The sequence below is a fragment of the Podarcis pityusensis genome (assembly GCF_964106645.2).
Source record: "Podarcis pityusensis genome assembly, chromosome: 4".
Classification (NCBI taxonomy): Eukaryota; Metazoa; Chordata; class Lepidosauria; order Squamata; family Lacertidae; genus Podarcis; species Podarcis pityusensis.
This window is the reverse complement of record NC_138027.1, coordinates 57,917,649-57,930,797: the sequence shown is the minus strand read 5'-3', so window position 1 is coordinate 57,930,797 and position 13,149 is coordinate 57,917,649. Positions and strand designations below refer to the sequence as shown.

Genomic DNA, 13,149 nt, shown 5'->3' with positions numbered 1-13,149 from the left:
CTAAATTCTATGATTCGTATCCATTATTATATAACCTATAACTTGCTGAAATAATTAAAGTTTTAAAAGTACTAGAATCTGACAGCTCTGATTTCAGGCAGTTTTGAACATCCCATTTTTCACCTGGATGGTTAAGTGCATTGTGGCAGCTCAACTTCTGGTTTTCCTGCATGAGACTGGTTATCTACATCTATCTAGCTTCTGATTAGGTTTTTGACTGCAACTGTCTTCAATTAGATATTTTAATTTATAATGGATTTATGTTAGATGTCTTCAATATCAGATATGAAATGTGGGGTATTAATTTGTAAATATAGTAAGTTAAACTGATGGAATAGTACCAGTCCTAGTCTGTTGCAGAACAGCAACCAAAAAATGTTACAACACCTTAAGAAGAGATAAAATCATATTCTGGTACATGAAATAATATATTGCTTATGAAATCATATGCCGCAATGAATTTGTTAATCTTTAAGGTATCACAGGACTCTTATCATTTTTGTTTGCATGTTATGCTCCATATTTTTATAGTGCCCTGCAAACATCAATCATCACTATTATTGTTTTGTTTTTTTCTTATTAATTTCAGGTCATCAAGAAAATAACAACTTTTGCTCAGTCAATATAAATATAGGTCCAGGTGACTGTGAATGGTTTGTTGTTCCAGAAAATTATTGGGGCGTCATGAATGACTTCTGTGAAAAGTACGTTCAGTATTTTCCATCGCCATATGCTGTGCTTCCAATTATTTCACAATCCACTCTGTCTCTAAACAGTGCTATTTGTGATGCTTATTTGGGAGGATATATTACTTTGGTTTGTCCTAGTACAGGGGTTGTCATTGTGGTGTCTGTGGACATCAGTGTGCCCGCCAGTATTTCCTATGGTGCCTGCAAAAAGGCTCAGCAAATATCCTCTCAAAAATCCACAACACACAAAAGACTGTTTGCAGTGGCCCAGCTTCTTCTACGCTGCACATGCCCCCTTAAACATGCACACATTTCATTGGCTGCCCACCTTTCCTTCCATTCTAAACAGAAGCGGAGGTACAAAAAGCTTCTCTCTGTGAACAAGCATGCAATGGTTCCCCCTCATTGATGGCTTTTTTGTGGGGAGGGGCAAACCTGGACTTTTGTGTGGTCCTGACTCTTTTTATTCCCTTTTGGATGTGGTAGCCATTATAGCATGTTCTCATGGAGACCATTTTGCTTTATACCACGCCCCACACCTTTCAGCCACTTTGTGACTGGCACCCACAGCACTTTTTAACAATTCTAAATATGCACACTGGCCCAAATACGTTAGCAACTCTTGTCCTAATATATTACTTTTTCATCTCTCTCTTCTGCCACCTTCTATATGTTATGGTGTAACTGCAATATTGATGTGGAAATGTAGATATGCATTGTTGCAGCTAGAATCTAAAGAACCGCTGCAAGTTCCAACCCATCATCCCCAGCCAGCAGGACCAATAGTCGGGGACGATAGGAGTTGTCATCTAACAACATCTGGATGACAAGTTTCCCATCCCTGTGCTAGCCTGAGAGCTTTTGGGCTTGTGTTTCTTCAAGAGGGTTTTTTCAATCTGCATGGCAAACTTTTAGATAGAAAGGGTTATATGTGATTTGGTAAGAGGGTCTGCTGTTCAAAGAAAAAGACACAAAACTCCTATCCCTTGGACATCCCTAAAACTAGCAGTTGTGAATAAGCCCAGTGATTGTAGCAGATATTCTGTCACAACTAAAGTGGGTATTACTGAAGCTGTATTCCCTGGAAGCAGCAATGTGCTTTTAAAAAAATAGTGCTTAGTGCAATAAATCCCCTAATTTAGTTAGTAAGTTCTGCAAACATCAGGATGTAGCAGTTCACTTTGGCTTGGAGGTGTTCACTAAAGTGAAAGTTTCCTGTTTGAGCAAACTTACCTCTTAAGATTATTTATAATAATCTTTTGTCCTTTTATTGTGTACAGCATTTTGGATTGATATGTTTTTGATGTATATAGAATATTTCTGTTGATAAATATTTATATTCATCTTTTCCTGTTTCAGAAACAATATGAATTTTCTTTTGGGCTCTTGGTGGCCTAATTTGGAAGATTTGTATGAAGCCAATGTCCCAGTATATAGATTTATTCAGAGACCTGGAGATTTGGTGTGGATAAATGCTGGGACTGTACATTGGGTTCAAGCTATTGGCTGGTGTAACAATATTGCCTGGAATGTTGGGCCTCTTACAGGTATGATGATGTGTCTTTACAGTTACACAAATACTTCATAAAAGCACTGACACAGCTTTCAACAGACCACCCACATTTTTCAAAATAAGAAGCCCTTAGACTGTGTGATTTTGCAGAGGGCATGAACTAGAATAATGCATATGACAATTCCAGATCCCAACAATCGTTCTGAAAAAAATCCAGAGGAAATACAGACTTTTCTGAGATCAGCTCTCCAGCGTAATTTTACATCAAAAGTAACTGTAACAGAACAAATTTTGATTAATTTATTTATAGTCAAATATATATGTAGGAGTCTGTGGATGGAATAACATGAGATGATTTGTCCGCATTTAGATAATATTTCAATTTAATAGGACTAGTAAGAATAAGCTTTCTGCCTGTGTAACCCCTTTGCTCCCCCTTCATGGCAGGAACAGTCCAGGAAGTTGTCAGTTAACTATAGTGTCTCATTTTGTCTGAACCAGGAAGCTGCTTACCAGTTTTGGAACAAGCTAGGGAATTCCTCCATGGTTTGAAGTTGGCTTGATAGCCTGTCTTTTTCCAAAACTGGTAACCATAATTCCCCAGACGAAACAGGAAACTATCGTTGATTAGAGGCTTCCAGGTTTAATTACACCCTGTACCCTGCATGTGTGAAGAAAGGACTCATTCATTTTTCTGCTTATTAAGACCTGGTAGGATTGTATGAAGTAGCAAAGTCAGATGTCATATTCCCTCTTTGTGAATATGCTGTGTGCACACATGCCTTCTCCCTTTGCACATTGCCATCCATCATCCATCCTGATTCCTCAGACCATGGCTTGCTGTGATGTCCGAATTGGCAAAAGCGCTTCTTGCAGACCAATACTGAAAGGTGATTTAAAGCCTAGGTTGGTGAGGTTTGCTGTTTTGGATACCAGAGGAGGAGGATAGATGTACGGCTTTTTCTAATCCCCCAAGTCATAGTTTGGAGAATGTGATATCTGAATGAAGCCACAAATTGTCAATATCTGAGGCAATTAAAAACATTTTTTGTTCTGCAGGAATATGATTTCTTTACAAAAGGCTACACTTAAGAGACAAGGAAATTTCAGTTTGGTTCTTTTATCTGTTGCTAAAGAAAGAACTGCCATTATCATATTTCTTCCCTGTTTTCTATTTCGGTGTTGCATACACAAAGAAAAAGTCTACCAAAATAAATGATTTTGGAAACTGCTCAGAGGTTTTGAATGTGACTGTATATATTTTTTTTCTTAATTGGGAATAACTATAGTGGTATTTTCGTATCTAATTGGTACCCTTACTTTTCTCTCTTTGTTTTATTGCAGCCTGTCAATATAAATTGGCTGTAGAACGGTACGAGTGGAATAAATTGCAGAGTGTGAAGTCAATAGTACCTATGGTTCATCTTTCTTGGAACATAGCACGGAATATCAAAGTCTCAGATCCAAAGCTTTTTGAAATGATCAAGTATGTACATTTTAAATCACTATGCTTGTTAATTCAGAGTGTGGTAGTCAACTAACTTTTACTTGAAGTACACCCATTGAAATTAATGACTTTGACTACTTTAGGTCCATTAATTTTAATTAGTCTACTCTAAGTAAATGTTAGTTGAATTCAACACAGAGTTATTACCTTAATTTACTGATTGATACAAAGGTACAAAGAACAGAGTTCTTGGTGAAGCAAACTAGCTATATCCAATGGATAGATATATATTTTTTAAAATGGCATGACCCAGTGGTGGAAAATGTGCTGTAAGTTGCAGGCCCTGAGTCTTCACCTGATCACTTGGAGGCTATTTCTGAGCATTAGTTTGATAAGACAACATGTTAATGATAACTCTGCCTTTGTTGCTAAATTAAATATATGTTTTGTTTTTTAAATATTAAGCATCTTTCTGAATGAATAATGCAACCAAAGTACAACTTGCAATAAAATGTTAAATAAACATGACACCCATCATTCCCACCATTTTACATACATTTTAGTTGTAAACAAACCGCACAGTTGCTTTTATATAAAAAGGTGACACATCCACACCAGTAGCAAAAAACCCCGAAAACAAACAAACAAACAAACAAAAATGTTCTGGCCAACAGCAAGCATACTACACTCTAGTGGCTGTGAGCAGCATTGCAGTGTAGAAACACCTACTGAACCGACACCAGCTTTCCCTTTTAGCTGAAAGGCTAGAAATTACTGCAGTCTCCCCACCCCCACCCCCTTTGGCTTTCACTGTTCTGATTTTATGTTCTGTATGTGAATAGCTGTAAGAAAAATCCTCTGGGTCTGTAAGTCAGATTGTTGAGATGGCCATTCGCAGGGGCAGGGTGTCTAATATTTTCTTTGGCTTCTAACTAGAAGCAGTAGGTACTCTCTTCTCTGGCGTGAGAGTTAAATTCCCAGTAGGATTGTAGACTGCGTGGTACTGTTTTCTCCACTCTTTCCAAACTGTCCTGGCTATAGAGCTTGGTGACAGGTTGTGAAGTTTCTGCTGATCCTCCTCAGGTGACAGACTGGTGCAGATGCTTTTCACTCCTTCTCCGTCCCCTCCTTACATGAAGGCATTTCTCTCCCTCCGTCTCTCTCCCCCCCCCCCCCAATGTTATGTTGGGAATTAGAAGAAAGGAATAAAAAGGGGGAGAAAGTTACCAGTTAAATTGCCAAAAACGAGAGAGACAGATAGAGAGACAGACAGAGATTTCAGTGTACAACTCAATAAAATTGCCTATCCCTAATATAGCATACTGTGTTCACATTTTCAGGATATTATTGAATAAATTAAATATGACTCAAAACATGTTTTCATGTAGTTATCAGCAATGACATTGGTGCAGTAAAAAAAAAAAGTTGCATTTGGAAGACAACTTAAGCATTCTAAAAGAGCCTATAATTAAAATGCAACCTAACATTATTCTAAAAGAAATAAAAAGGAGACAGAGCAGATAATGGGGTAGCGTTCAAAGAGGGAGGAACCTGAAGTTTGGAAGAAACCAAGTGCAGTACAAAAAAGGCAAGCTGGAAATAAAAGCTAACAACAGAGATGTCAGGAAAAGTGAAGTGGCCTCTTATAAGTACACAACACCAAAAGGTGGTTCTAGGAAGATCATTCTAGTAAATATTTCATGCAGCAATTGGGATCCAATGTTAAAAAGATTATAACAGGAAATCAGGGGTTCTGTAGGTTATTTAGAAGGCTTGTGGAGGGAGAATAGGATTGAGGGTGAAGCCTCTGTCAGGAAGTATCTACCAGCCAGGATCCTAAACAGCCACTCAGTCTGCTTTGTTGTGGCCTTTCTCTAACATTCTTTGACTGGCATGGATTTCTCTTGATAGATGTGTGTATAATCAGGCATGTATCACTTAACCAAATAGATGGGGCACACAAACATTAATTCAGCCTACTGTACACTATTGGTAGTCAGAGCAAATACCAGAGCATATCAGTTGCCAGAACCCAGTAAGCCATTAACTACACTGTTCTTTTAATCTGAAACAAAGATTTGTTACTTTCCAAGTTCCCCAACAGTCAGGACAGACAAGCAGACCTCAAGGTCAAGGGTTGGTAATGTCCCATCACAAATTATTGTATCTCATAGAATCTTCTGTCATTAAACATTGAGGAACTCAACTAAGTAGCTCTCATCTGTGCTGAGCATAAATTCTTCACTGTTGTAATACTTTGGGCATCAGAGAAATAGATGTGGGCAGAACAGAATGAACAATAGAGAGAAGAACAGGAAATGATTGCACTGAAATAAAGACATGAGCAATAATTCTCCATTTCTGCCTCAAGAGAAAGATATGTTAGCTGATAGTGTTGACCTTTCTTAGCTGTAATTTCCAATCACATTTGCCTGCTCCCTGGCCCCATCAGCCTGTATTATAAATGGTTTTTGTGTCATACAGGAGTGGTTGGGTTTCAGGTGATTTTTGTTAAGATTTTTATTTTTTAATTGAGTCTATAGAATGAAAGTAACTTTTGACAAATTATAAAAAGGGGGGAAAACTTGGGGTGATATTTCTGTTAAGTAGAATGTGCAGAAACACAACACTAAGAGGGCATACATTTTTAGATATTGAATAACAGCTCAAAGGTAGCACATTAAATATTGTCAAGGGATTAATAAGTATCAAACTGAGATTAGTATATTGAAAATACTGTTGATTAGATGCTATTGCATCATACAATTAAAGCCCTATTCTTTTCTAAGGCACGACTGATTTTTTTTCTCTTTTGTCAGCAATGATTTGAAATATGATTGGTGGGAGGGAGAGAATTTGAGTTGTGATGGAGCCCAGCATTATTTGAATCATAGAGCTGTAGTGTTGGAAGGGACCCTGAGGGTCATCTTGGACAGCCCCCTGCAATGCAGGGATATAATACCATTTATCACTGATATTCCATTGGCAGTTAAACTTTTAAAAAGTTTTTAGTAATGGGTCAGTTTGACCTAGGAAGATTAAAACACAAACACTTTGAAAAGCCTTACCAATGTGAAGGGAGCCCTGATTCTGTTTATGCCATCTTAGTTTAATACACCCACCATTGGAAAACCAGTCATGCTTTCTTGCTAACCCCTTCATCACTTAACTGCTGGAGAGGGGGCAGAGCTCTCTTACTTCTCTCATTAGAGTGCCTTTAGGCTCTGGAGTCCGTGGCTCCCATACTTTTCCAGGGCTTCTGAGTCAAATAACTATTGAACGTGGGGGCCCTGGAGAACTATGTTTCCAAAGGTTCTTTGCACCCAGTATACTGCTGCTGGTGCTTTCTTATTGGCACCCTAAAAGACTGATGGAGACAGAAAGAGGCCTTGAAGATGCCCCTATCCCACTGTTAGGGGCAGGGGGATTTTGGGGGAGAATTGATAGGGATTCCCCCCCCCCCGTCTTCTTGCATGTACTCATAAGACTTGTGGTATTTTGAACACTTTCAAGGAAAGTGCAAAAACTAAGTCTAAAACCAGTAAGAGACAGAAGGAACTTTACCTATCTTTAGCTGTCAAGTAAACACGCTTCACTTAATTATATTGCACCATAACCACATCAAATGGGAAAGATACCTAGGCCAAGTTATGATAAACACCCATTTTAAGATTATCCATTGGTTGCAGAGGACATCCCCCCAAAATCAACATAATTTATAAATGAAAATTTGGTTGTTAGAAATGCACACTGTCAGATTGTATATTTATTTTATGAGTTGCCTTGAAGTTCATATTTACTGGCTTCAAGTCCTACAAATAGTTATACAAATAACAAAGAATGGTGTGAGATTCGATGCATTAAGAATGCTGCAAAATAATATAATGAAGGATTTTGTATGTTTGATAGTTCATTTTTTGTTAGTTGTGAGGACAATACTCAGTATTGTTGGATAGCCACTATTTCTAACATTAGTTATTTAAGGTGTTGGAAATAGCATGAATAGACAAACTAACAGATATGGTTTGTAGGGGGAAATTATGTGTATTAATTCTTTTTTTTCTAAATGACATCCTTTTATGTATTGGGATTATTATTTTGAACAGTAAATATGTGTGTATTTTAACAATAAAAATGGAAAAAATTTTCTGTGATGCCACTGGTGTACTCCTATATCCCACAGGAGAGGCAGTCGTTTGGCCTTTCATAGTAGCAAAGTTTTAAAAACAATAAAATTCAAACAACAAATTCATAAAATAGTGTTAAAATGAATAATCATTTGAATTATTCTAATATCTGTTGCAGGTATTGCCTGTTGAGAACTCTCAAGCAGTGTCAAACTTTGAGGGAAGCTCTAATTGCTGCAGGAAAGGAGATTGTTTGGCATGAGAGAACAAAGGAAGAACCAGCTCATTACTGTAGCATATGTGAGGTTAGTAAATATGTATGTGCTGTGGGTTAATATTTGCTTACAGTTTTAAAATCTGATTTCTGTCTTAATCTCTTAGACCTTTCCCAATTGTTTGCACTTCAGTGGTAAAGTATCCCACTCCTCTTCTTCTGTGAATGGCATCTTTAGCTCATTTGAATCAGTCAAAACCATTCCGCAGAGTAGTCATGCAGCTGATACTGGGAAACACTAAAAATCTTTCTCCTTTAGAGATGCAATCCCAGAACTGCAAGTGCGCTGTGGATCACTTGCACAGCAAGGGAAGCTAAGGGATGGATAGTGGCTAACAGAAAGTTTTAGACTGTGCAAGTTCTTGGTTTGAAGGAGGAGAATGCCAGATTAGAACATGTCTCTAGTTTCCCTCATCACAGAGATAGTAAGAAAGGTGTATACTTGCAGTGGACGAAATCATCACACTCTGAATTTCTGGGCAATTGACACTTCTTGGATTTCTTCTGGCTCCAGAAGCAAAGGTGTGGCTGCATGTGTATATAACTGGGTTTTATTCAGACTAAGTTAGTTGAACTTTGATTTTGGTGGAACACAAGTCAAGTCATGACTAACTTGCCTCACTGATTTCTGAAGGAATTGAGGCAACTGACAGGTCTAGTTTGATACAATGCTAAATCCTAATTTGCTTAACAAACTGGCCTGGTTCACCCAACTCTGACAAACATGCAGGATCCTGTCATTCCTCCCTGGTTCTTTTTGCTCCTACACTGAGCTTAGCTTGTCTTTCAAACTTGTAGCCATGGCTTAAACATGAGCCCAACTTGTGGTTAATGAATAGAAAGCTTAACCATGAGCCTAGGTTCAGGCTACATGTTAAGCCAACACTTGGTTTAGCTCATTGTGGTGCAGGAGCAAAAATGACCAAGGAGGAGCTAAGCAGCTGTGACCCCACACATTTGCACAGTCCCAGTAGGCCATAGTTCACCTTACACTGCCTTGTGAACCAGGCCAATGATTTAACCACAAGTTTTCCAACAGATGATCAAACAAACCATGGGTTATTTCTCCAGAATTTGACTTTCCTTCCAGCTAATCCCATATTGCATATTGCTTAGTGAGCACATGAGGTGAAGTAATCAAACAAACCATAGTTAAGGAAAGGTGCTAGGTTTACACGTAATGCCTAGACATAGTTAAAGGAAAGGCTTTCAAAGCATGGCTTCAGATTGCGGTTTGTTGGCAGTAGGCAAACCAGAGGTGGGTAAGCTGCTGGGCAGGGTTCAAATGATTTTTTTTAAACCCACTGTTTAATAAAACATAGTTTAAGAAACCAAGGCTCATTATGTGCAAACCAAGTCCCTGTCTTGATCTACTCTATTGATTTATTTGGTCTGGCTTTACTTTATCCATAGTAGTACTAGTGTTGTTTGTTTTTTACATAGGTCTATTTCAAGTTACCAGACTATTGGCATCTCCCTTTAAGAGGAGAGGCAGTCTTTTAATTTCCTGACCTGCCTTATACTCTACTATTGCTCTTTGTGCCTTCAGTATCAAAGAAAGATCTTTAGACTGACCTGTGAGGGTTTCTTCACCTCCAATACAAAGTGTAATATGGGTTTTATTATGTGAAGGCTATCAGTAGAATTTATTCTTCTGAAATATGCTGGGTCCTGATAGCAAGATGTTCTTACTTCCCATTGTACAATATATTATCAGTGGCCAAATATTTATATAGGGTTTGAAAACTTAGAACTTGCTCCACACATAAAATAGCATGTCATTTCATTGCTGGGAGCAGCCCATAAGCTCGACTTTGGATGGACTCTGGCTACTAGATTTCAAAAGAGCTATGCTGTTTCATTCAGAATTACCTCCTTAATTTCCTGCTGCCACTACCCAGCCAAGTCTCAACACTGTTTTTACCATTCTAGCTCAGTTGCCTATATAATATATGCGATGCCAAATTAAGTCCAGGTCTAGCTCTGCTGTCACATTCATATTCTGCTACAGCTTAGTTTTGCTTCCTTTTTGTATCCACAGGTGGAAGTCTTCAATTTGCTTTTTGTCACAAATGAGAGTAATTGTCGAAAAACCTATGTCGTACATTGCCTAGACTGTGCACGAAAGATATGTGGGAATCTGGAAAACTTTGTGGTGCTAGAACAGTACAAAATGGAGGATCTGATGCAAATCTATGACCAATTTACATTAGTAAGTAAAACTGTATTTGTGAGGCAGTACTTTATTAATATATGCCAACAGTTTGAACGTACTGGTTGTGCTATTCTTGTGTAACTATATGTTCTACTTGTTACAAGAAAAAAACTTGTGCCATTTAGGCAATCACTTATTGTATATAATATAATTAGAACTTCAGGAGAATCCTGGGTTATGTTAATTTATTTCATTGATTTACTACTAAGCAAAATCTTGGGAGCAACTATATTGCATTAATTTTGCTAGAATATCAGATGTAAAGCATGTGGAATCCTTCATTTGCAACTGATGAGGTACCAGAATAAGCAAATATGTATTATTTATTTATTAATAAAAATATGTATGTACTGCTATATCACAAAAAATATCAAAGCAGTTTACAACATTAAAAAGATAAAAACCATACAATAAAAGCACAAACAAAATAGAAACAATTTAAAAGCAAAACACTTAAAAACAAGTGTCAATAAACCATTGTGGGAGATGTACTCTTAATTGCTTCCATAGGCCTGGTGGAATAAATAAGATTTCAAGTTGGCACAAAAGGTGCCCGCTGGATCTCTATTGGCTGAGGATGCCACAGGACTGGGCCAGTGACACTAAAGTCTCTGTTTCTCTTTGTTGTCAAATGAGTCTCACCAACTCAGGGGATAACCAACAATGCTCCAGCAGATGATCTTGGTTGACTGAGCTGGGATTCAAAGGTTCATGTTATCCCTGAGCTACCCTGGCCCTAAGTTGTTCAGGGCTTTGTAAATTGATACAAGAACCTTGAACTGAAAAAGGCCTCCGCACTCGCCCTGACAACACTGGTTCAGTGACATGGATTGAAGAAGTGTATTTGTTATTGGGAAGGAATAATTTTTAACCTGCTCACTTAGAGTTCCTAAGTTGAAATGTGTCGTGTTGGGAAGGGAAAGCATATGAGCAGGTTGGAAGTTGCTTACTGACCTTACTTTGGCATGGATTGGGTTGGAAGAGAACACTAAAATGAAAAACAAGGACTCCAGTGCTACTTCTAGTTGGATGGGCTTGGATCATATATCATTCCTCTGTTCATGTCAGGGTAGGGGCCACTGTAGCCCAATGTACCTTATTCCAACCTATCCAAAAAGTTAGCCAACCCCAAGAGCAGATATTCATGGACTGTAGAGGGAAGGAGAGATAGGAAAGGCATGTTCTACAAATGCTCTTCTCATTCACTGAAAGTTTGGGTCCATACCATTGTGTGATGGTGATAATTTGCAGAATGCGTGCCTTCGAGGGAGCTAAAGAATAAGGGTAAACTGAAGCTTGTCAATAAAACTTGGAAACCCTTTGAATAAGGGGAGTCTTAAGCAATGTTCTGTGTGAAATGTTCAGAAAATAGTATTGCAGCATCCAGATACATAAAGAAGCAAACAATGAACCAGTTCACTTCCGCTCTGGACTGAACAGTAACGCTTTCTAAAGACACGTTCAGTAAATACAACTTTTTAAAAGGTTATGTATTGTGTTATCTCTTTTCAGGCACCTCCATTGCCATCATCTTCATCTTGACATTTTTCCAAGGACATTTACATAAAAACTTTTCTGATATTCAGGAAGTGACCCAGTTCTGCACCACTGATTTTTGTAGCGATCCCATAAGGCTGCTGGCTGAAAGCTGTGTCTATGCAACCTTCCAAGTGCGGAGTGTCAACCAACTGGACAGGAGAGAGCACAGCTCCTATTCCAGAATTTGAAATATAGAAAGCTCATTCAGCTGATTTTTTTAAAAAGAAAATTCCACGTTTTGTATATATCTGACAAAACTGGCAACATTATACAGACTACTGACTTGAAGACCACCTCTTTTGTATTTCTCTGTTTCTGGGCTGATGAATTGGTTTCATCTATTTTTCCTCCCTTCAGAGTTTTCTCTTGGAAAGTACTAGCATAGCTGGTCATTTCTTTGTAAGGTAGTTAGAATTTTAAGTCTTTCTTTGGGCTACACTTTTTTTTTTAATGTGAAAGGTTAGGTGATACTCTTTTTTTTTTTTACTGCTTTTATGTTATTCTGTCTTGTTTTGAAACCATGATGGTTACTTTTTGTTTCCTAAATGAAATTTTAAAAAATTAACAGCCAAGTCACAAAGATAAATGGGTTGCACATAGACTAAAGAATAAACTTCAGATTTGTGATTTTGTTTCTAATCTTGATGTAAATTTACACTATTTATAAATACATATTTATTGCTTGAAAATATTTGTGAATGGAATGCTGTTATTTTTTCCAGATTACCTGCCATTGAAATTTTAAGGAGTTCTGTAATTTCAAACACTACTCCTATTACATTTTCTATATGTACATAAAACTGCTTAGCATTGTACAGAAACTTTTATTAAAATTGTTTAATGTTTAAAGTTTTTGTATTGTTTGAGTTTTAAAAAAAATTTATGTACATTGCCCCGTTTTTGTTGATTTTTTTGAATCTGGTTATATATATTTTATATATACTCTTGTGCGTGTGTGTATATATATAATATATATAGAAAACTGAATATAAATATATGTATAAAAATTAGAGCCTAAATTTTTCTCGTTTTAAGTTTTACATCTATGGTAGATTTGAGGTGTCTACTGTAAAGTATTGCTTACAAAAGTATGAATATTTTTAAAAAATATATATGGTATGTATCCTCAAGATATGATATGTCCTTCAGACTGGTTTATTGTTAAATTGCACTTCTTGCAATTACAGACAAATATAGCTGATGCCAAATCGTAGTAGTAAGAAATGAGAAATAGCCTACCTAGCTAACAGCTCAAAAATAGTAGCATTTTGAAGATTAACTCTAGACACCTTGACATTTAGCAAGGTATGATCAAGTAAAATAGAATTTTGATGAGACTGATATC

General features: G+C 37.3%; 1 protein-coding gene across 3 annotated transcripts in view; it reads left to right on the top strand.

Moving 5' to 3' along the window:
- KDM6A (lysine demethylase 6A) overlaps nt 1-12,653 on the top strand; it is a 106,700-nt gene extending 94,047 nt beyond the window's left edge. For all 3 annotated transcript variants that reach the window (XM_081003722.1, XM_081003720.1, XM_081003721.1), the window contains 6 exons: nt 590-704; nt 2,049-2,236; nt 3,547-3,688; nt 7,955-8,081; nt 10,092-10,262; nt 11,778-12,653. In XM_081003722.1, coding sequence (XP_080859848.1) covers nt 590-704; nt 2,049-2,236; nt 3,547-3,688; nt 7,955-8,081; nt 10,092-10,262; nt 11,778-11,807 — 773 coding nt within the window. In that variant the 3' untranslated portion in view covers nt 11,808-12,653. The remainder of the gene's footprint in view (nt 1-589; nt 705-2,048; nt 2,237-3,546; nt 3,689-7,954; nt 8,082-10,091; nt 10,263-11,777) is intronic.
- Nucleotides 12,654-13,149: the final 496 nt, after the last annotated feature.